At 41.6% G+C, this 22262-nt stretch overlaps 1 protein-coding gene across 3 annotated transcripts in view; it reads left to right on the top strand.

Moving 5' to 3' along the window:
- PPFIA2 (PTPRF interacting protein alpha 2) overlaps positions 1 to 22262 on the top strand; it is a 2558488-nt gene that overhangs the window by 2327017 nt on the left and 209209 nt on the right. For all 3 annotated transcript variants that reach the window (XM_069629312.1, XM_069629311.1, XM_069629313.1), the window contains one exon: positions 7566 to 7663. In XM_069629312.1, the coding sequence (XP_069485413.1) occupies positions 7566 to 7663 (98 nt within the window). The remainder of the gene's footprint in view (positions 1 to 7565; positions 7664 to 22262) is intronic.

Genomic DNA, 22262 nt, shown 5'->3' with positions numbered 1-22262 from the left:
GTACCGAGCAGAGGGAAACTCTAAATCTGTGTGCATATTTTATTGACGATGAGTAGGTCGATGAAAATATGTCAGGTAGGAAACAAAGGACAATGAGTATTATTAGGCAAAGAGAAAGGTTTTAGATGTTATAAAAACCATCCAAAGAGTCCAGAACCCAACTAAAGTGGCGAAATTAGGTCAAGAGCTTTGGGCCTATTACCGAGAAGTGCCTGTCACCCATTGTGATGTATTGGCTCTTCAGAAGGTTAAGAAGTAAAGTATGTGAAAAAACAAAGGGGGCGAGCAGGGAGCCAGCGCTTGATTTTATTGGCTAAGTAAGATGGCACTAACCTGTAGACACATTTTTGAACCAAGCAAAGAATCTTAAATCTAATCTGGAAAAGCAACAAAAGCCAATGCATACTACTTCTAGCAAGAGATATGGAAGAGTTTTTGGTGAGTTCAAAAAGTAACGCATACAGCAGCATTTTATGCTATTTGAAGACGACGCACCAACTAATTTGGAAGACCAAAAAACAGAGCACTCCCATAGTGTAAATTAGAGAGAACCATTGCTCCAACTTCTGGTATGTGATGCCCTTGGGGATAGCTTGTTTAAGTAGCTGAATACAGAAGAAAGAACATTTAACAGCATCATTATTCTGATTGTATAGGGTCATCTCTGAGCCTCAACTGAATCCCAGATGTTTAACCTTATTGGCTAAGGTGAGAGGGGAGGCAAGTAATAAAGGTGGTGATGGAGGTCACAAAGGATTATGCAACACATGTTTTGTGCCCAGGTAGATCACCTCCATATTTGAAGGGTTATGTTGGAGATGCCTGGACGTTAGCCATAGTTTAATCTGGGTGAAAAATAACTTAAGCTGACTGAAAGAGTCATTGGGGCTGGAAGTCTTTCAATATAGCTGAATGTCATCAGCATATGAGTGAAAGCAAACTCCAAATATCCAAATAATGGACATCAGAGGCAAAATGAAGATGTTGAGCAAGATTGGTGAGACTGAGAAGCCCTGGAGTAGCCCACTTGTAATAGGAACTGGAGGGGAAACAAAAGGTCTATGCTTTACCACTTGTGTTCAACCAGAGAGAATACACTGGAACCATTGAAGTGTCATATGATGATTGCCAACAAGATTGAAAAGAGTTGAAAGAAGAATGGAAGGATCCACAGTATCGAAAGCGGTGGACAGACCCAGCATAACCATTAGTGACAGATAAGTCTGGTTTGCATGATGTAAAAGATCATTCCAGACAGCGTTTCGATGCCACGCCCTGAATGAAAACATGATTGTTAAGGCTTCAGAACATGATTGTTTTCTAGAACATTAATAAGTTATAGAGTAACAACCTTAACAAGAATTGTTGCCATCTGAGGGAGGACAGCCATAGAGCAACGCTTGTTAAACGCAGTTGGATCAAATTAAGGTATTTTTAAAAGAGGGTTGATGAAGCTGTGTTTAATATTGAAGGGGAAAATCCTCTGTTGTGGGTTTCAAAGAGTGTTTAAAGTCTGCGAGTGAATGCGGCAAGTGCAAAAAAATAGAAGTGGCTAGTTGAGTGTAAAAAATCAAGCCCCATCCTACTCATGAATTAACCATTTCTGCTGTAGTGACAAATTTCATGAAAGGAGTGGTATTATCACTAGAAGGTAAGGCTGCTTGGCACACTAATTTAAGATTTTATATCCTGCATACTTTTATTTTTCTCTTAGTTGCAAGAGCAATTTTTACTTTTATTTAAAAACATACCGGGCCTCATTACGACCCAGGCGGTAAGTTACCGCCTGGGTCGTACCTTTACCACCATGGCGTAAACTACGTTTACGCCATGGTGGTTGGCGGACTTACCGCCCCATTCCGAGGTTGGCGGGGCGGTAAGTCCCCAATCCCCATTTACCCTTCCCCATTCCCATTTTTGCCCCATAGGGCATAATGGGAGTGGGGAAGGCGTTAAGTACGACACCGTAAATTACGGTGGCGTAATTAACTCCATGGTCCCTTAGCGCCATGGATTTTAACACCCGCCAAAAGCGGGTGTTAAAACCTCCATGGCGCTAAGGGACCTCGTAATTGGCGGTAAGGGGTCGGCGCAGCTAACGCTGGCGTTAACCCCTTACCGCCAGGGTCGTAATGAGGCCCACCATATATATGTGGAATTTTAAATTGTACATCACAATGTAAGGGCGAGGGAACATTAGAAAGATGTATATTGATTGATTATGTCATACATAACTACTATGCATATCAATATGAAGCCAGCAGTATTAAAAAAGGCCACATTTATGAAAGGTTTGAACCAAAAGCTTGCACCCGCTGACTGTAAAAGAAGCAATGTGTTGAATTGTATGCAGTTCTGGGAAGTTTTCAGAGAGGCAAGAGCCTTTTGTGGAGGCAGGCTTTGGACATTTGGGAAGTGTTAATACAGTGTGGGCAGTAGCATTAGCACTGAGTGGGGTGAAGGGTTGGGAGAGGTAGTCACGGTGTGAGATAGGGGTAGGCGAGTCTTAAAGTCCTCAACTTATTCACAGCTCAACCATGATGGGTTGTATCAGCTTGACTCAGTTGAGTCACCATTGACTTCACCCACAAGCCGATTTGCAAAAGGGCTGATTCACCTGAAATGTGTCTTCAATCAGAGCACTCATCCAAAAGTGGACAAGATGATTGTCTTCCATTGACTACAGTAGCACAAGCTGAGTCAACATTCTTCAAACCAAAAGTCACCAATTGGCTTGAAGATTGTTGCATCGGCTCCAGCTAATATAGCACAGGGAAAGAGAGAGAGAGAGAGAGAGAGAGAGAGAGTATAGCTGGAGTGGGAGGCATTGAGAGCTGTGGAAAGAGGCAGTGTGGGAGATAAGGAGTGAGCAGGAGATGGGGGCAGAAAATGTAAGATTGGGATGGGAAACTCTATTGATCCCCAAACCCAGGATCCGGCCCATGAAAAAGAGAGACAGCTCTAAGCAATGCAAGTGGCACATGGACTGCAACCTGATATGGCTGCCAGGATCCCCTATCAGTGCCACGATTCCAGGTTGCACCTCAACACTGCGAGAGCAGAGAGACTAGGGTGGTAAATCTGTAATGATTCCATGCTGGTCCAGGGAAGGCCATCTGAAGAATGCAGAGTGAGGGAGTTTTTCTCATTCCTGTTGTTTTCCCAAATCTCGGTTTTATGTTCAAACTTTCTTTTCCCAGTGTTTTCCTGTGTAATTAAAAAAACACACAGAAAAATGTATGTTTTTGAAAATACTCTCCTTAAAACTTTTTTTTAATTTAAATTGTTTAGTTTGTTATAAAACCTTTCATTATTTCATCATGTCCCGGGAGGATAGCTCAGCAGCAACTTGCTCGCCTTGGAAGCAAGACGACACGAAGCAACACAGGTTCGATCCCCGGGTCCATGCTTAGAAACCACTGGGTATTTAAGCGCGCTATAAATACGCAAGTAAGAAAAAAATAAACAATTACGCAACTAAAAAACAATCAGTTCCTGTAACAGCGCCTCGATGCCCGTGGGCTGTGTGAGCGCTTTAAAAATGTAAAAATAAATAAAAATAAATACAATAAAATCATAATTTCCATGGCTGAAAAAGAGCAGGAAAGGCAGAAAAAAAGAAAATAACAGAAAGAAGACTGTAAAAAAAAAGGATACAGAACAGACTTGAAATGCAAAACAGCGGAATCATGATTCCATTTCTTAGACATTTGTCTAGTTCATAATTTCCATCCAGAATTGCAGAACTCTGAACACTAGATTGTTTTGTTTGCCAATGATGATGGTAGACCATCTTTCTTCAATCGTTAGGTCTGATGCAGTAGATAGAAACATGTCTCGACATGTCGCTCTTATAGAGTTGAGTCCATCACAGACCATTATCAGATGGAAAAGGGATTCCTTCTGGGTCGCAACTTTAGTCTTAGTCTAAGGAACAGATCTCTAAATTATGGGCAGGGAAACAGCTGTAGATAGGGGGCAGTTGGAATAAAGCCCAACTTTCTGCTAAACAGTTAATGGCAAGTTTGTATTGGGTTTTCCGCTCTTGGGTCTCAATCCAATCGTTCCATTGCATTATCGTCTTTACTGGTAGCGGATAAAAATTCAGAGTTTCAATTGAACATTGTAAAATCCTAACCCATTGTATACAGATGGTTTTCCAGTTATTTAATATGACATTCTGGTTAGCTATTGGTCTTATTCTCAGGATGTCTATTGGCGGTAGGTTGTCACAGACTACAGTGTTCTGAAAAAAGTCCAATGATTTCCATAATATCATGGAATGGATGAATTGTAGCGCCAATTCAAATCTTACCCGATGGACTGGATACGATTGTCGGAGTGACAATACTTTACTCCCGGAAATTCCTTCTAATACATCCCAAATGTGCCATGTCAGGTTCAAAGTTGTTTCTCCTACATAGGTCAAAAGAGGTATTACTTTTTGGCAGTAGAATGCAAAGATCGGTCATAAGGAGAATTGTCCATATTTTTTTATGTAGCGTTAATCCTTGCCGTGCTAAGGACGCAGCTTTCACTCTTAGGATTTGCTCCCATTCATGCTCATTCATACTTCAATTGAGCCATAGTCCTAAGTATTTGATTGTTTCACTTGGACTAGTTTGTTGGAGCTCAAGAATAGGGCATGGTCACTCTTTCTAGTTCCTTCATGGTTGGCAAACAAAGACCATGGATTGTGTCTTAGATGTGTTTATTTTTAGATCACTGTCGCAAACATATTTGACCAAGGCATTCAATCTTCTTTGGAGGCCTATTGTGTCTTATCAAGAAAGACCAGATTGTCTGCGTAGGCCATCCATGGTACCACCATCCCATTCAGAATTGGAGGGCTTGCTCTTACTGCTTCTTGGCTGGTCGCTATATATGAGATCTACAGGTTAAATAGAGTAGCTGCCAAGGGGCATCTCTGTTTTAGGCCATTCCACGTGGCTATTTGTTTAGTGGGAGTCCCTTGTGCTGATAGCCTTATTCGAATCGAGGTGTTGGTAGTGCTTTGATAGTGACAAGGGGATCCTGGGGGCAATTGCAAGATTGCAATTTCCTCCACAGCTTGTCACGATTAACAGTGTCAAAAGCCTGTTTTAAGTCGACAAAAACAGCATACACTTTGGTTTTTGTTCTTAATGCCTCCAGCTTCAGTAGATTCAATATCATCAAATGTATGTTAGTTCTGGCCCCTTTAACAAAGCCTGTCTGCCGTGTATCTCTTGTCTTGGCTTCGCACATCCAGATTGTTAATCGTCGTAGGAGCATGGCAGCAAACAATTTCCCCAACAGGTCCAATACCGCTATTGGGCGGTAGTTAGTTGTAATCACTCTATCACCTTGTTTGTATATAGGGATCAGGACCGCAGTTTTCCATATGTCAGATACTTGATTGGTTTCCATGACCATTTTGAAGCTAGAATGGCAAAGATGCATCCTACACATTTAAAAACAGTCACAGTATGACCAATTCATACTCAAATGTTCTGGATTGGATTTTAAGAGTGTATTGGAGGTGCCATCGGAGCTGGTGCGCGAGAGTTGTTTAGGTATATGATATTCAACATCTCACCTCGTTCCCATTCTACATCCCAATTAGTAATAGTTGTATTATCAGAAAGTTCTTTCCAGTCTGGTTTCTTTACAAAAGTACTGTAAAATAGTATACCCGTGCTGCTTCTGTGACATCCCAGATTAATATATCAGCATGTTGCTGTTGCCCATTCAGTGGAGTCCAGAGCGCTCTGGAATTTCACTATGCTAACGAGTTGAGAATAAATTCCACATTCCATTGGCTGCGTTGGGCTTTAGAGTTGAGGAGCCAGTTGTTATATTTTTGCTTAAATTGTTTGACTCTCCTCATATGTTCAGCCAGCAGCATGGATTTTGCCGCCCTCAATTCTGCTCAATGGTTTTTCCTTTTCTCTAATAATGCATACTACTAAAATCCTCTCCTTAAAACATTGTTAGGGGTCATCCCCTACAGCAAAGTGGCTCCTTGAACACGTGTTAAGCGACAAGCCTTATACAAAAGCTATTCCTTGAAAAAATTGTATTGGTCATCCCTTGTATGAGCATAACCTGTTGCTTGAAAAATTAAGGGTAATCAATTGCATGAAAGCCACTCCTTGAAAAACTATTGAGGGCCACCTTGTATGAACGAAGGCCAATCCTTGAAAAATGTAGGCTCCTCCCTTGTACGAAAGCTGCTCCTTAAATAATTGTTAGGGGATACCTCTTGTATGAAAGAAAGCTGCTCCTTGAAAAATGAATGGTCATCCCTTGTACAAAAGCTGGGCCTTTCTTGAAAAGTTGAGGGGAATTGCATGTATGAAAGTTGCTCCTTGAATAATTCTTAAGAAACATACCTTGTACTAACAAAAGCCACTCCTTGAAAAAATAACAGTCATACCTTGTATGAAAGTTGCTTTTTGCTATATGTTCTGGTTTCTCAGAAAAACATTTCCATGTTTTTTATTTTTGGAAGTTTATTTTTTTTGGCTTTCTCTTATTTTTAAAACTAACTTAATGGTGTAAATAGACTGGCTTGATAGGAGGAATTAGAACATTAAATTACTTTAATAGGTCAATCTGATTCGAGACTCTTTGAATATATAAGCACATCTGGGCTTAAAAAGACTTGAATTAGACCAAGCCAAATCACTGACAACATGTATTACCCACAATGTAAATTCTTGATGTGATTCAAAATGCTCTGAACCAATTTATGGTGCTATTGATGCAAAGCATTTCAAGTTGGCTCGAGATTTGGATTAAGAATCTCCCCTGGTTCAACCATCTCAACCACCTTTGCTCACAATCTATGTAAAATCTGGGGTTTCAGTTGTGCATGGATGGTACCAACCAGGCCGAGCAGAGGTTTCGATAGGAGAAAAGGGCACTGCACTCAAGGTTATAGAGATGTTATTGACATACAGAAGATGTATTTACATCTTCAAAAACTGATAATTGTTATAGGGGGTGCAGTTTTGTGAAAAAATACTTGCTCCCAAAGCCTTAGCAACTAAATGCAACAAATAAATGTCTGGGGAGCATCTGCTCAGAACGCAAATGCACTCATCCCAATGGTCATCCCAAACAGAACTGTTGGCTGGACATACACCCAATTCACCACTGGGACTATCACCCAGTCGTCATGGTAATTACAAATGAACGAAACAATATTTTTTAGCATCAACATTACTCACTGTAATCTATCGTGCATATACAATCAGTTAACGTACAGTCGGTACAGACACAACTTAACAATCAATAGGGGCAGTGATGTCCACAGACCTAAGCGTTTCGGGGTCCAACTTCCCCATCATCAGGGAGCAACCCTCTTTTGTTCTGTGAATGTTAAACAATCTTGTTTCGTTAATTTGTAATTACCATTACCCCTGGGTAAACAAATAACATCAGCCCTAAAGATTGCACTGTGTTATGAAAGCACTCCAGCCTTATGAACAGTGGCCCATGCACTCAATAGTACATGAGCTTTAGCAGATGTTGTGGACATAATGAAACAAGTTGTGCTTATACGTTTATTCCCGAAACAGAACAAGTCTGCAGTATGGAATCATGTGCCTGAAGCGGCTGAATTATGACAGAATAGAGTTGGAGAGGAGGAGAGAAACCAGTCAGCACGAAATAAAAGGTAAACATACTATCAATGATGTGACGACCACCTAATGTGTCTATGCATACTTCCATATGTGACCACTGCAGATGCAAGTGGACATTTTATTAAGAATAGTGTGAACGACAGAAGCAAATGTGACGCATGTCCCAGGGTTTTGTCAATGCTCAGAAGGAGGACATCATGCCGTCTTCACTGTGTCCATATAGTAATGTACAACAATGACCAGTATTGGGGTGCACTGCAAAACTAATCCCGTAAGTAAAGTGGTTTACATTGATTCAACAAAGGGGCTCAAAATACTTTTGTGCAACTGAGCAATATCCTCCTCAAGCAGGATAGACATATAAATATACACCTCAGACTAACAATGCACTCCATTAAGGAATTTCCCTTAATAGTATTCATGCAGTTAAGATGTTTCATTCAACATTTAAAAACAAATCACCATACGAAATTTGTAGATTTTCATGATAATGTTTACTTCAATAAAGTAAAAAAAGGTATCTTAAGAAAAATCAAACTCAAGAAGTAGAATTTCTAGTACAAACAACGCAATACTGTTCTATTTATTTAACAAAGCATTACTCAATCAATGAGTTAACAGCACACAATTATCGCAAGAAAAGAAATGTTTGCAAACGTCTTGCATGCTCCCAACGAGTTTCGGAAAATTAGAGATGTCCTTTTTCAACGGAGATCATGCTGTCTTCCTTCAATAAAGTAATATTTCACTCAAGAACATAAATGGTTCTTGGAGTCAATTAGTTCCCCTATTGGAGTGCATTTGGGTTACTCATTGGATAAATGAGTCTTGAGGTGTATTTTTTTTGTTGAAGAACCATACAGCTTTAAGCTGCAAGCGGCATGGTTTGTTTATTATTACCCAGCGAGAGTCAAGCAGAATACAACACGCATTATAATTGGCTCTCGCCGCGTCGTTACCCGGCCAAGAATCCCTCGGTTCCCGGCCGGGATTCCAGCCGCCTTGTCCATGGTGGGGAGTGTGGCAGCCCCTCAGCCAATGCGGAGACTTGAAGTGGGGCCTTCCCTGCTCCCAGCCTCCCACCGACTGAGAAGCTGCCTTCGCCCCCCGCCTGGGACTCGGATACGTTTGTTTTTTATATATACCGAAACGCTGCAATCACTGCAAAACTAATCACGTAAGTAAAGTGGTTTACATTGATTCAACAAAAAGGCTCAAAATACTTCTTGTGCAACTGGGCAATATCCTGGGCCAGCAGGATAGACATATAAATATACACCTCAAGACTAATGTATACCATGCACTCCAATACGGGAATTTAAGATGTTTCATTCAACATTTAAAAACAAATTACCATACGAAATTTGTAGATTTTCATGATAATGTTTACTTCAATAAAGTAAAAAAAAAAGTAACTTTGAAAAATCAAATTCAAGAAGTAGAATTTCTAGTACAAACAACGTAATACTGTTCTATGTTTTTAACAAAACATTACTTAATCAATGAGTTAACAGCACACAATTATCGCAAGAAAATAAATGTTTGCAGACGTCTTGCATGCTCCCAACGAGTTTCGGATAATTAGAGATGTCCTTTTTCAATGGAGATCATGCTGTCTTCCTTCAATAAAGTAATATTTGACTCAAGAACATTAATAGTTCTTGGAGTCAATTAGTTCCCATAGTGGAGTGCATTTGGGTTACTCATTTGATAAATGAGTCTTGAGGTGTATATTTTTTTTGAAGAACCATAGAGCCTTAAGCTGCAAGCGGCATGTTTTGTTTATTAGTACCCGGCGAGAGTCAAGCAGTATGCAACACACATTCTGATTGTCTCTCGCTGGGGCCGGGATTCCAGCCGCCTTTCCACGGCGGGAGGCGTGGCAGCCCCTCAGCCAATTTGGAGGCTCGAAGCGGGGCCATCCCTGCTCCGAGGCTCCCCATGCTCAGAGCAGCATGCTTGTAAAGGGGAACAATCACCCAACTCCTCCAAGAATCAGGGATTGTTCCAGTTTTTATTATGTTATCAAATAAGGCTTTTAACACTCAGGCCCACAGTACAGGGTTGGACTTTGATCTGATTTGAGAGTCTGTTGGGGCCAGCCGGCCTGAGATACTGAAGATTTAATTATGAGGTTTCTAATGTCTTCCAGGGAGCAATTAAGTGACCGGTAGTAAGAGCAATCTTAGATTCTCTGATCTCGGCTAGGCTCTTGTTTGATTTGTTTAAAGCATAAAGCTTTCTACTTCTTTCCCTCTAATTTTCCAAGGTTTGGATGTCAAAGGAATGTTTGTGTGTTTTTCTCTTTTTTGAGGGGCACGAAAGTGGTTGATCGAGATTCCATATGAATTCCACAAAGTGACCAGGGTTGGAATGGAATAACAGGTTTTGATCTGTCCAATCATTGGTAATTCTCTCTAGATTAGTGTTGAGGTTTGGCTCTCAACAGCCTATTTCCCGCCACATTGGAAATCAAAGGCTGCGTCAGCACTCATCAAGCACGAATACAGAGACAAAAGCAGATCAATGAAAGTGCTGGACCAAACTCCAGGAGTCAGTCAGCATGAAAATGTGAAGGAACCCAAGAGACAACAAGCCACAGAGCTGTGTTCAGAGATCAGCTCGATTGAACACCACTATTGGTTTTAGTGTGGCTTAAATAGACTTTGAAAAATGGGCAGCTTGCATTTCCTGGCCTGTGGTCTGCTGGGATACATAGTTGGTTTCCTGTGCGGCTTTCAGGCTATGCAAATAAGATATTAGCCCGGCTATTTGCTCTATTATGATGCCAGTGTCACTGGGCAATGTCCTGGGTTCATGGGGTGACACGCATATTATAAAAATTAATCATCCTTTTCAATACATTTTCTGCTAGCCTTCTAGTTATGTAGATATTACTAATAGTTGACCTTTTTGTGATCTGGGGGTGTTATCTGACCCTCATTTAAGGTGGTCTTCATTATTTTGCCATCCAAAACACAGGGATTGGTTTTCTGAATTATCCAAAAGCTACCATCCCTGGAAAGGTTTATAGGGCTGGATCACAACGAAATTTATGGTTGGTGAAAAATGTATAATTGAAGAAAACTGAGAGAGATTTCAAGGTTTCCACTGCACCGAAGCACATCTGTTTAATCAGTCTTAATTTGCACACGCATCATTTATTTGGTGGATACTGAAGTGTATTGGACTCAGTTTGAGTGTGTAAATTGTGTTTAGAAATGTTCTTCCTTTTTCAGTAAGTTGCTAGTATCGTTATTGTTGACTTTATGAATAAAGCTCTCAGTGTCCAACATAATTTGCATTGGTGTTTGCATAAAACTTTGACAAAGTTCTGGCATTTCACTGTGCACTGTGGGAATTGTATTGATTATCATGTGAACAGGCAAACTACAGGACCCATAAAGAGTACTTCCTAAAAAACTAGCCTGAACAAAATAAGAGCGGTGAAACAAAGCTGTGCTGTATTATTGCACAATTCATGGCAACCAAAATTGTTAACACAATCTAGCCCCTGTGTAGAAACCAATGAACCAGCAAGAGCCTGAAGCTTGCCAGGCTCTTACATATTCTTAAAGGATCTGTCATTGCAGCGGATGTGCAGTGAAGCAAGTCCATTACTCTCAAAGTTTGAGTGCAAGTGACGTTCTGGGACTATGCACGTTTTGTAACCTACTCAAATCAGAAAGCAGATAATTTGTGATGCACCGATCTGCATATTTTCATTAAATAAATCATCAAATACTATCCAAATCCAATTCAGTTCTCAATCATGCTACTAACATGAAGAATTTGATACAGCTGAGTCTCATTCAAGAAAATGTGCTGCCGTGCAAATACAGTATGTGCATTCCTAAATGGCATTTGCATATGATAAATTGCTTTACCACTAGTGTAAATGACACATTTTCAGTAGTGAGGACCCCTGTTGAATAGATATGTGTTGTGGTGTGCCAGAAGAAGGAGTTGGACACGCGGAAGACATAATTCAGGTTTTTAATAAAATTACAAGTAGATGGTCTAACTTTCCCTATCAGTAAAGGGAATGCCATACCTATCAACAACAAGAATAAAGGTGCTTGCCCATTGCCATAAAGACAAATGAAAATATGTCCTTCATCCAAAGTACCCTATCTGGCCCTGCCACTAATGTTAACTAACTTAAATAAACCATCGGAATGATTTGTCTTCTCATGGTCTCCCCTCCATGTCATTCAATAATCTTTAATTATGCCAAGTCTCAGTGGAACAGATAGTCTCTGTCATCAACTCTTGTAGCTCCTCCAGAACACTTTTCTTTCGCCTGATTTCTATGGTCCATTTTTCCAAATGTCTTTTACAATAACCTTTCTTGCTACTCAGATGGGTATGTGTATCCTCTGTACAGGCCTTTTAGTCAGGAGCACTTGATAGGTGTTTTCCTCTGCACCTTTCTATGCTTCTCTTATCATCTGTCCTCAGTCTTTATTGATGCAGTGCCTCTCATCTAGTCTTTTCACCTCTGGTTTGGGTATCTCTCCATTTAGTGCTTATACCACAACTGTCTGTGCTTAGGCCCCCTCTGCTAGGCTTTTGGCTTCGTAAATGAGATTGTTCTGTATTTTATAACTTGCTTTGAATACTGGGACGAGGCAACAGTTTCACATAATAACTCTCATCCTTTTCTTAGACACTCATTATATGTCTCCAACTCCAAACACCTAACTTTAGCCATTCTTTTTCATATTCTGACTCGGTAAAGTTTCTTCTGATAGATAACGATTTGCCGCGGACCTCCCACTTCTCTCGTTCTCCCAGGTATCTCTCAATTGGTAGGGGCAGGTGGTTGGCTTCGGCTCTTTCTCTGCTGCTTGGCTTCTTGGGTTTGCTTCGGACTCCTTCTTTGTACTGTTAATGCTGGGGTGAAGCAACCCTCGATTCCTGTACGGACAGTATCAGCTTTGTCCCTGAGGCATCCTGCCCACCATGTTCAGCTTGTGGTCGCGCCACCACCGGGTTGCTTGCTCGTATCTGAGTAGACGTAAGACTTTTCTCATCTCTGCATGTGCCGATTCTCCAGTGTCTTCCCCTCACATTATCTCTCTTTCCAGAAGTCACAGGCTCCACTACTAACTTCTGCTCCACCTCCAACTGGCGTAAGGATGTCAGAGGGCTTCCTCTGAGCATCAGGCTTCTCTTCCTCCTCGGCAGGGGAGGAAGTGTCTCGCATTAATGAGACATCTTCTTTTTCTGGTGGCATTATATTTGTCTTGCATTGATTTCAGCCAAATATAACATTACATTACAGTGGTGTAGGGAATGCCTCACAGGAACATGAGTCCTTGTCCACAAAGGGGGAATCTTTCCTGGTGAGATCCTACTTGACTCAACATCTAGGGAGAGTTTTGCAGAGTGGTCTCACCTCCCTAACCTCCAGGGGGCGTCCCCCTTGAGGTGAAGGGCAGAAGTGTGATTTTTCTGCACTGGTGGGTCTTCTTGTAAACACACAGAGGCACCTTAATTACTATTTACACAGCTCTGGCCGCACTTCAATGAGTACAGCTTTTTCTTCTGCCTGCAGAATGGCAGAGGCAAAGACATGTCTCTGCCTACTGCCATCTTTAGTCTAAGGAGACCTGAGTTAGGTGGCCAATTCATGTTCACAGCCTCATAGCATTTACAGTGAAGAGAAGCAAGACACTAGCTTTGCAGTAGATCTGAGAAAGCTGTGATGTGTGAGGTGAGGTAGGAGAACGTATATCTCTATTGAAGAGACATGAAAGACAGCAGTGGGTAGCTGCAGTTGACCAGAAAGAGCATGGATGAATACTAACATTCAGGTAGTGGTGATTGGCAAGACTAGGTTTGATTGTGTCAGTCAACAGGCCACTTTATACTCAGTGTGTTGCCATCAGGAGGGGAATGGATACATATCTCTAGGGTAGGGCAATTCAAGAGGGAAAGCAAGTTAAAACGTGTCAGGAAGGAGGGCTAATAGAAAATAGGTGCTCAGGTGTAATTTCATACTGGACCTACATACCAATTCCTATTATTAATGCTCAGCTCCAACGTTCTCTAGTCTCCTTTGAGGCACAGTGTCCTGAGTCTCATAGTTCCTTGTATTAAACAGTTCCTGAAATAGTCCTAGAGATCTTTCTCTGAGGCTTCTGTCTGCAATGCTTTATCCAACAAAGATGATAATTAGCTTGAGAGTCTCCATCCTGGGCTTCATAGAGTGTGATGCAATATGTATGCCTACCAGCAAGAATGTATTATTCCCCCTTACATGAGGAGATACCCTAGACAGTTAATGTATTCACCACCCTAGTACCTCTGAGACTGAAATAATTCTCAACCAGCAGGCAAGGGTGACCCACCTGGCCTTTAGCCAGAAGGAAACCCAGATGGAACTCATCTAGATCTTTGTTCCTTTCCTCTGCGGTCAATGGCTCTCTCGTGGTCTGGGTCACATCCACTAGCAGGCTCAGAAAGCTTCTCCTTCTTCAGTTAGTCACAGGAGCTTGGAGGGATCTAGGCTATAGGCCCCAGCAGGTCGCCTATTATCCATGGGGCTGATGAAGTGTGCTAATTGCCAATTTTCACAACTCTCTGAGCAATGATCAAAATGTTTGACTTTCCTATTCTTTGCAATCTTTTCCGTTTTCACATAATGTGGGTTCCACTTCATACTCCCCCTTGCCTCACCTCTAGCCCTGTCCTCTACCTTCCTATTTTTCTTTCTGAACACTTTTTTCCTCCCTCCCCCCACCACTTTTACTCATCTTTCGATACCAACTATGTGTATGTAGGGTCACTATGGGGTCAAGGCATTTTGATTCACAATTTTTATTTTTCCGTGTACTGAGTGCAAGCAGTATCAGTGACTGAGGTAAAGCTCCCAATAAGCACTGGGTCCTTGCTTTCTCCAGCACTCCTTCTCCTTCAACATTTCCTCTCGGGGTTGGTCCCTGGTCACAACTACCTTAACCAGTAGTTGCTAATGCTTCATGTTTGCTGCTCAACGTGATCTAAGTGCCTCAATAATGCCCCAGATTGGTTAAGACAATTATTCTAAATATTTGGACCATGGGATTGGTCAGGTTGTCCTTACTCTACATTTACCCCATGTGTCTCCCCTATTCTTCTCATTATCCTTATCTATGGTTTTCTCACAGTTGTGTTACCCACAATTACCTGAATGGCAATGAGTGCACTGGTCGAGGGTTATAAAGCTCCCTCTGACATCTTTGAGTCATTTGAACTGTCATATCACTATCATGAATCCACAACATTGCTCCCTTCGTGCACAATGAACTATTCCCTCGCAATGCAATGTCTGTGGCTTGATGGCAATTTACACATTATCCCGTGTTTCTATTATTCCTGCAGAGCATTTCTCAGGATCCTTCTGGTGCTGGGATATGTAAACTGCTGGCAGTAGCCATCCACATCCCTCCACTGCCTGACTTCTTGAGGTTCAATTTGCATAGAGATTTCTTTGCAGATAAGATTGAAGAGATAGGGCAGACTCTTAGGGATCTTCTCATAACGCCTCCCGGTGTCACAACACAGAAGGGATGGCTTCCTTGGCCCCCAAAGTTTCGTGGTGCCCTGAGTAAAAACATGGGACTTTGTTATAAGGGGCAGGTGAAATAAAATGTGTATGCTATATGTGACAAAAAAAGAAATTATGTTAAGAATACAGTAGATGATAAGTATATATTGTTTGGGGACTTGCAAGATTGAGTAGGGAAAAGAAAAAAGGGAGGTATTAGATATGATTGTTGTTGTGTATGCCTCCCAAGACTTAATTTCTCACCTTCCTTGGTGCCTTAACTCTGAGCCCTTCAGGAGCAGATGAAAGGGGTGCAGGGGTGATTGGGAAAACACAGACAACATGAACTTGTAGATGGGTGCAGTCTACGACAATTAGTTTTCCAAAAAGGGTATAACCAATTCTCTGTGTGCTCACTTCTACTTTGCCTATATCTCTTTGAGTGTCCTATTGGGCAAATAAAGTCAATTTCATGATGCCATAGCTATTCCATTCACTGACCATTGTTAAACACTAAGGAATGTGCAGTGCAGACTTACTCTATAGAAGTACTCTATTTGCTAAATACTCTGAGGAAGAGCCTGAATGGAAATAGGGGCAACATGTGCTGTGCCCTCAAATTATTATTTCTTTAATGAAGAATATGACAACCAGGACATGAAGACGGTCAATTAAAAAGGTGAAAGGAACAAAAGCAAACAATTTGGATATGCAAATCAATTTGATACATGTTTTCAATTGCATGTAACTGTTTAGGTATGTTGTGTGTAACACCACACCACTGTAGACCATGATATTGTTCACAACAGATATGTGACAACAAAACTGGTTATGTTGATTCACACTGTTATAAAAAAAAAAATCCATGTTGTGTATGTGTATTGTAATCAAACCTACCCATCCTTTTATGGGAGGAGTTTAGGGTGAATGCGATGACATGGTGAGGGGAAGGAAGGCAGTGCTTACTCTGACAGAAATAGACATGCATAGGCAATGTCAACAGTTTGGGCTTTAGTATAGGCATGGAAAGTGGCATTAACTGACCATTGATAGAAAAGGTGCAAAATTGTTCGAGTACCTGAGCATCTAATAGCAGTTCCTGGCAAATGCCTAATACGTATATACAAGCTAAAACCAATGGATTTACCAATGCTTGTTTTTAACAGGACTGCAGTGAAGGAGATGCACAATGCTTATAAAGTGAGTGGCTAAAGCATACCTGGTTAAGACATTGTTATTACACCAGTAGCATGTTACCAGCTCCAATTGAGAAATTAACTCCCAGTACACTGCTTTAAAAAACACTGGCAGGCACTTTGAGTTCAAAGTGTGATGGTAAGGCTAGATTAATGTGAGCTCAATCAGTTCCAGGGAAGAGGTGTTTTGGGCAGGGCGAGTAGGTAATGGGTGGGAATGGCCAATAGAGATTAACATGGCCATGGACATTCAATGGCTGGTGTGATGAATTCAGCGATATCACTCCCTCTCTGGGTAAATTCTCGTCCCATATAGCAAGGGAAGGGGAGGCTGCTACCTGATTTCGACACGGGGCATGGATGTCCCAGGGAGGAGCATATGGGGGTAGAGGACCCACATGAGAAGGAGAGAGACTGGTTGCAAGAAATGCGGCTCCCACCTTTCCATTCTGGATATAGCTCACCCCCCTAAGGTTCACAGACTGTTATAGCTTATTGTTGTTTTGGACCCGTCCAACCATCTTATACAGACATGTGGGTTCCTTCTGACAAATGATACCAAAATACTGAGATGAGAAAGCAGACTGGAGTGATGAAGATTACTAGAACCAGGAAACCTGCACTCCGTTGTAGTGGTTGGCGGGAGCTACATAGTAGTGGGACTTTTAAATACCTGTCAGATGTGCGAATGGAGGAAGCTGTGGAGAGAGAGTTGCCGCAGAAAGAACCTTGCTGAACCCGAAGCTGGTCAGAAACTGGGGAGCAAGCAGAGTGCTGCCCGACACAGGAAGACTGCTCGAAACTCTGTCCAGAAAAGGCTGAGAAGCCAGAGGTCTGCCATGGTTAGTTTGAGTGCAGTGTGAGGCTGTTAGGAGATGCAGGAGACCAGGCAAGAAGTGGAGTAAGGGCCGATGCTGTTCTGAGTCACCCGCAAGCAACAGCAAATGCAGGAGGATGCAAAGAATGCTGTAGTAGAAAAAACAACCTGGTGAGCCCAAAAGGGAAGAGCACAGTGCTTTAGGGAAAATGCTGTGCACCATGGGGAAAGTTAAGGAGTCTGCTAAAGTGGGCAGAATGCCTGGTACTAAAGAGTGAGAGTAAGGAACGAGAAGGTGGAGGGTCACTGACCCTATTGATGAAAGGGGCATGGACAAGGCTGTTCCCCAGTATAGTGTGCAAGTCAGAAATCCATCAGTATGAAATGTCCTGGCAGGAGAGTAAGCTAGACCCTGTGCAAGTTTGGAAATTGTACCAACATATATGTGTGGAACATTCTGAAGGCGAATCTCGAGACCAACACCTGAAAGGAGAAGTAATTTGTAGTGAAGTCATGGCTGGAAAGTATACCATGCAAATCTGAATATAAATCCAATATTGTGAAGTCCTGGCAGGAGAGTAAACCCGGCTAAACTAAATGTGAAGTGAATATTTTAAAGTCCTGGCAGAAGAACAAACCAGGTGAAAATCAATGTGAGTCTGAAGACCTGCATTTGAAGAATGTGAAATCTAGGGGAAGAGAAACATAATCCCCCCTGAATGAAAATATTGTAAAAGAACTGTGAATTGTAAATAATTGTGAACTCTGAAGTAAGTCAAGGGGTGCAGAAGAACCCTTCAGTGTGTGACGCTAGCGGAACGGGATCCTACTCCCTTCACTGGAAAGTTGTCTTTTCCAAGAAAAATAACTGTGGTAGAGAGCTGAAGAGAAGTTGAAAACTTGAGGGAAGGGTAGACATTCCCCCAACGCTCTGAGAGCCGTGAAACCTTGAGGAACTTTGATCATTTGTTCATTTTTGCACCTTTTGGAAATGCATGTTGGAAAATTAAAGAAGACTACAGACGGCCAGTTGAAATACTTTTTCCCTTTGCACGTTTTCTTATGTTTAGCTTGTAAGGGTCAGGATAAGATTTTGGACACAGGACAGAGAACACTTTATATTTTTGGACATTTTGACACTGGCATCCTTTAGTTTCATTGAGGCAGGGAAATCCCTCATAGTGTGAGGGCGAGGCAGGTCTTTCTTCAAAGATTCTTTTACTTTAATAAATGTTTATAACAACCAATATTAGCACTTAGAAACTGGTCTTCGGCATTAAGCACGTTATAAATGAACATTTATGATTATATAATTATAATTACAATGTCTCTGTGGCCTAGTCTTACTCCTTATTCAGTAAAGTGGTCAAATAACCAAACAACATCTACACGCTTTGTGTTCCTTCGCATATGCCATTTTCCCCTATCTGTACTCTAATGCAATAGTTTCTGCTTATAGTGGGTGCAAGCGCCACCTAAAAGCCAAAACTAACAAAGGACACAAGCAGATCTCTGTGTGGCCTGTGTGTTCCTTTAATAAATAATCAGTACTTCATGATGATGACAAGGGGGTGTTTCCTTGCCTGCACTTGCTGCTCTTTCTGCTGTGACCCAGAAAAAATGCTTTACCTTTGGCGGATGAGTACAACTTCACTGATGCTTCAGCAACAGGCATACAGTGCCACTAGAGGAGCATGGTTGGTTTGTATTCTATCTATGATGAAATATTGGCCGAGGCCAGAGGTGCCTTGGTGGTCAAGATACAAGCAGGTGCCATGAAAAACACAAAGTAACCCAGCCTACACTGTTCTCAGTCTGTCAAGTGAGCATCACCTCCAAGGTCCTGCCAACCCACCAGGAAAACATTCTTCCAGGTTGCTATAACTTCCCACATGACAGCATATGCCCAGGATGGGTCAATCCTGCAGTGCCTGTGGTTTTGAAAAACATTTTTGAGCAATATGCATGGTGTTACAGTTGGCCCAAGCTACAACAAACTGTCCTAATTCCCACAAGAGAGAAACAATGGTCACCAAGAAGAAAGTTGTGGCAGTCACAAGTGTGCACCCGAGTAACCCCTTAGTTCTCTCAACAATCGCCTCACAGAAACTTTCAAAAATCAAGGGATCAGAGTTTGTTGCCTTGACTCCAAACGTTGGTCATCCAACTATTAGAGATAATAAAGAATATGTGCTCTTCTTGGAAATCCAATATCAAATGAATGTGACCCAGTACCTCTGTTAAAATACTTCTGATGGATACTGGTGTCACTGTTCATGCCATTAGTGAGGGGGAATATCATGCACTAAAGCTGATGTCTACACTTCACCCATCCTTGATGAATATTTATCCATGGGGGTCTCAATGTAAGTATGAAGACTATGCAGCTAAAGTTCACATTCATTTTGGCACATTTTAGCTTCAAGACAGTAATGGAAATAGGATGTGTCCACATACTGCTTCAACTCGTAACACTCGTAACACAAGTGGTTAGTAAGGATGACACAAGTGAGACTTGTTATAGCTCTTTTCTGAAGTTTCAGAAAACTTTCAACAAGTCAAATATATGTGAGGGGTCAGAAATTTTAGACAAACACAACGTTTTCCCAAGGTTTGCTATTTTATTAAATTAAACGGGTGGCGTAAAAGTCTCTCTTTCTCTATCCTAACAAGGAAGTCCCTAACCTAGCAAACTAAAGAAAGATAACCTAGTGCACAACAGTTTCTGACAGTCACACTAATAAATACGACAACATAACATTTGGCTGTCTTCAATTCAAAAAGTGCAAACTTATACGCTTTAAAAAAAGTACTCGTTGTGACCAGGGTTGGATTCCATTCCCCTGAATCAATACAGGAATACCTTCAGAGAAGTTACTTTTCAATAAAGCTCTATTTAGTTAAACACACAAGATATTTTCCTTCATAGCCGACCTTCCGCTTGTTAAAGTAAATGTCTCTTTCATAAATACTGGTTCCACCACTTCAAAACAATTGGTCTTTCACAATTTCCCTCTTGGGACAGCAGAAATGTATTTCTCTCAAAAATTCATAAATGAAAGCAATGGTCAGCATATCACCTTTCTCCTTCAAATGAATCACTGTTTCTGATAATACTACACTTGTTCTGCAAATGAAAATACTTTTTGCCAGGAAAGCACAGCAGCTACTTCTGATAATACCACACTTGTTCTTCAAATGACATATCTTTAACACGTTCTTTTCATTACACTTCCTAACCAGAAAACAGCATCTTGCTTCCTGGTACACTTACCTGCCAGGACTAACTGGTATTGGTCCCTTTCCTGGTGTTGTCACCTGCCATGATATAAACTCCTACAACTACAATTATGTTTTGTGGCAATAGTTGTTCCAAGATTCTCCACACCAGTATCCTTTGTAGTGAAGTGTGAACAATGTTTGCCTCGTTTTATGATGTGTTGACTTTTGGTAATGTGGGTTACAAGTCACGCCCATTTGGTGTCCCAGATATGGGGATTTGCTCCCTTGATGACTTTCTTCTGCTCCTCTACAGCCTTTTGGCTGTTGGCAATATGAGTTATGGATTTCCACAATTGGTGTCCCAGGTAAGGGGAATCACGCTCTTGTAGCCTTTCGACTGCTTCTTCACAGCCTCTCGGCTGTTGGCAAAGCAGGTTATAGGCTTTCCCGAATTGGTGTCCCAGATAAGTGGAATTATGCCCTTGTATCACATTATCTGTTTGGTATTCAAATGTATTGGTTTTTGATAAATGTCCTCTTTGGAGCACCCCAGGATCAGCTTTAGCTTTAGGCTCATGTTCCCTTGCTTGTGCTGTGTTGGACCTTTTATCTGCTTTCTGCCTTCCTGTCAGCTCCCCTGTAATTCACACGCGTTACCCAGCTTCTTCCCGCAGATGTGACAGCTCTTTTCCAGACACCGCTTGCCACTGCACTTAATGTGCCATGCCACCGGCCTTCATATCTTGCATAAGCATCAGCTGGTGCTCTGCATTCTTCTTTTGTGTTCGACCGAGCATTCTGGTCTGCCTCTGCCTCAGCTACTCCTTCAGCATCCTATGACACCTGCAACTCATTCCTGAGTTTAAATGTCCTGCTCAGATGACTAGACCGCACATTATGGTTAATGGCACTGGCGCTTCTTACTAACTCTGGGCCCCTCTTCTTCATCCTTTCACCAAGGGCATTATGGATCCTGAAGTCCATAATGTGTTTGGGGTTTTTATGTTCAATTATTTTAAAGTGCTTTGTGAAATTAAGATTGTCAGAGTTAGGGAATTTTGTACAACAGGTTGGTGTTTTAACATTGGATTTTAAACCGCTATTTAAGACATTGTGACAATTAGAAAATGTTACATTTAATTCCTGATTAAATGACTTTTCACACCATGTTCTTTGGATATGTTCGTAAAAGGGACTTGTACAATGACAGCATGCCATTAAATATTTGGGGATCTCATCCTCATAAGAAGATGAATACTGTGTCTCTCCCAAAGGAGTCAGCACTTCCCACTGACAACCATCTCCTCCATGGGATCCTCCCTCATGTTACCATCCCCAGAGTTAGGATCAGGTAGTGGCTGCCTTCTCCTGACCACATGGGAGGAGTTCTTAGGCTGGGATTTTAGTGATGACTCCGCATATAACTGCAAATCATTAGCCAAAGTGTATGAAAAAGGGGTGAAACTGTCACTCTCATCACTCCTCGGCTCTCTATGCACTTTCTCTACATTGACTTTAGTTGCACTGCTGCTTTACAAAATTGTAAAATGAATCATCCAGCACTGAGCAGGGTGGACTATTATGTGATTCTCGGGAATGGGCTTTATGTTATAAGCAGACAATTGAAATAATATAATGGAAATCCCACATGAGAGGGAGATATGATGCGTCTCGTGCAGGAGACTAGATCAGGTGCAACACACTCACCTTGGAAGATGACTTGAGCAACACAGGTTCGATCCCCAGCTCCGCGCTTGGAAACCTCTGGGTATTAAGCGTGTTATAAATAACACATTATAAAAATTACAATAATGTTATCCAGGCGTGATGCTAGGTCTGCAAAATATGTGGGGCTACGCTAA

This window comes from Ambystoma mexicanum, chromosome 12 (assembly GCF_040938575.1).
Source record: "Ambystoma mexicanum isolate Mex_15411 chromosome 12, UKY_AmexF1_1, whole genome shotgun sequence".
NCBI classification, from domain to species: domain Eukaryota; kingdom Metazoa; phylum Chordata; class Amphibia; order Caudata; family Ambystomatidae; genus Ambystoma; species Ambystoma mexicanum.
This window is presented reverse-complemented; position numbering and strand designations above follow the sequence as displayed.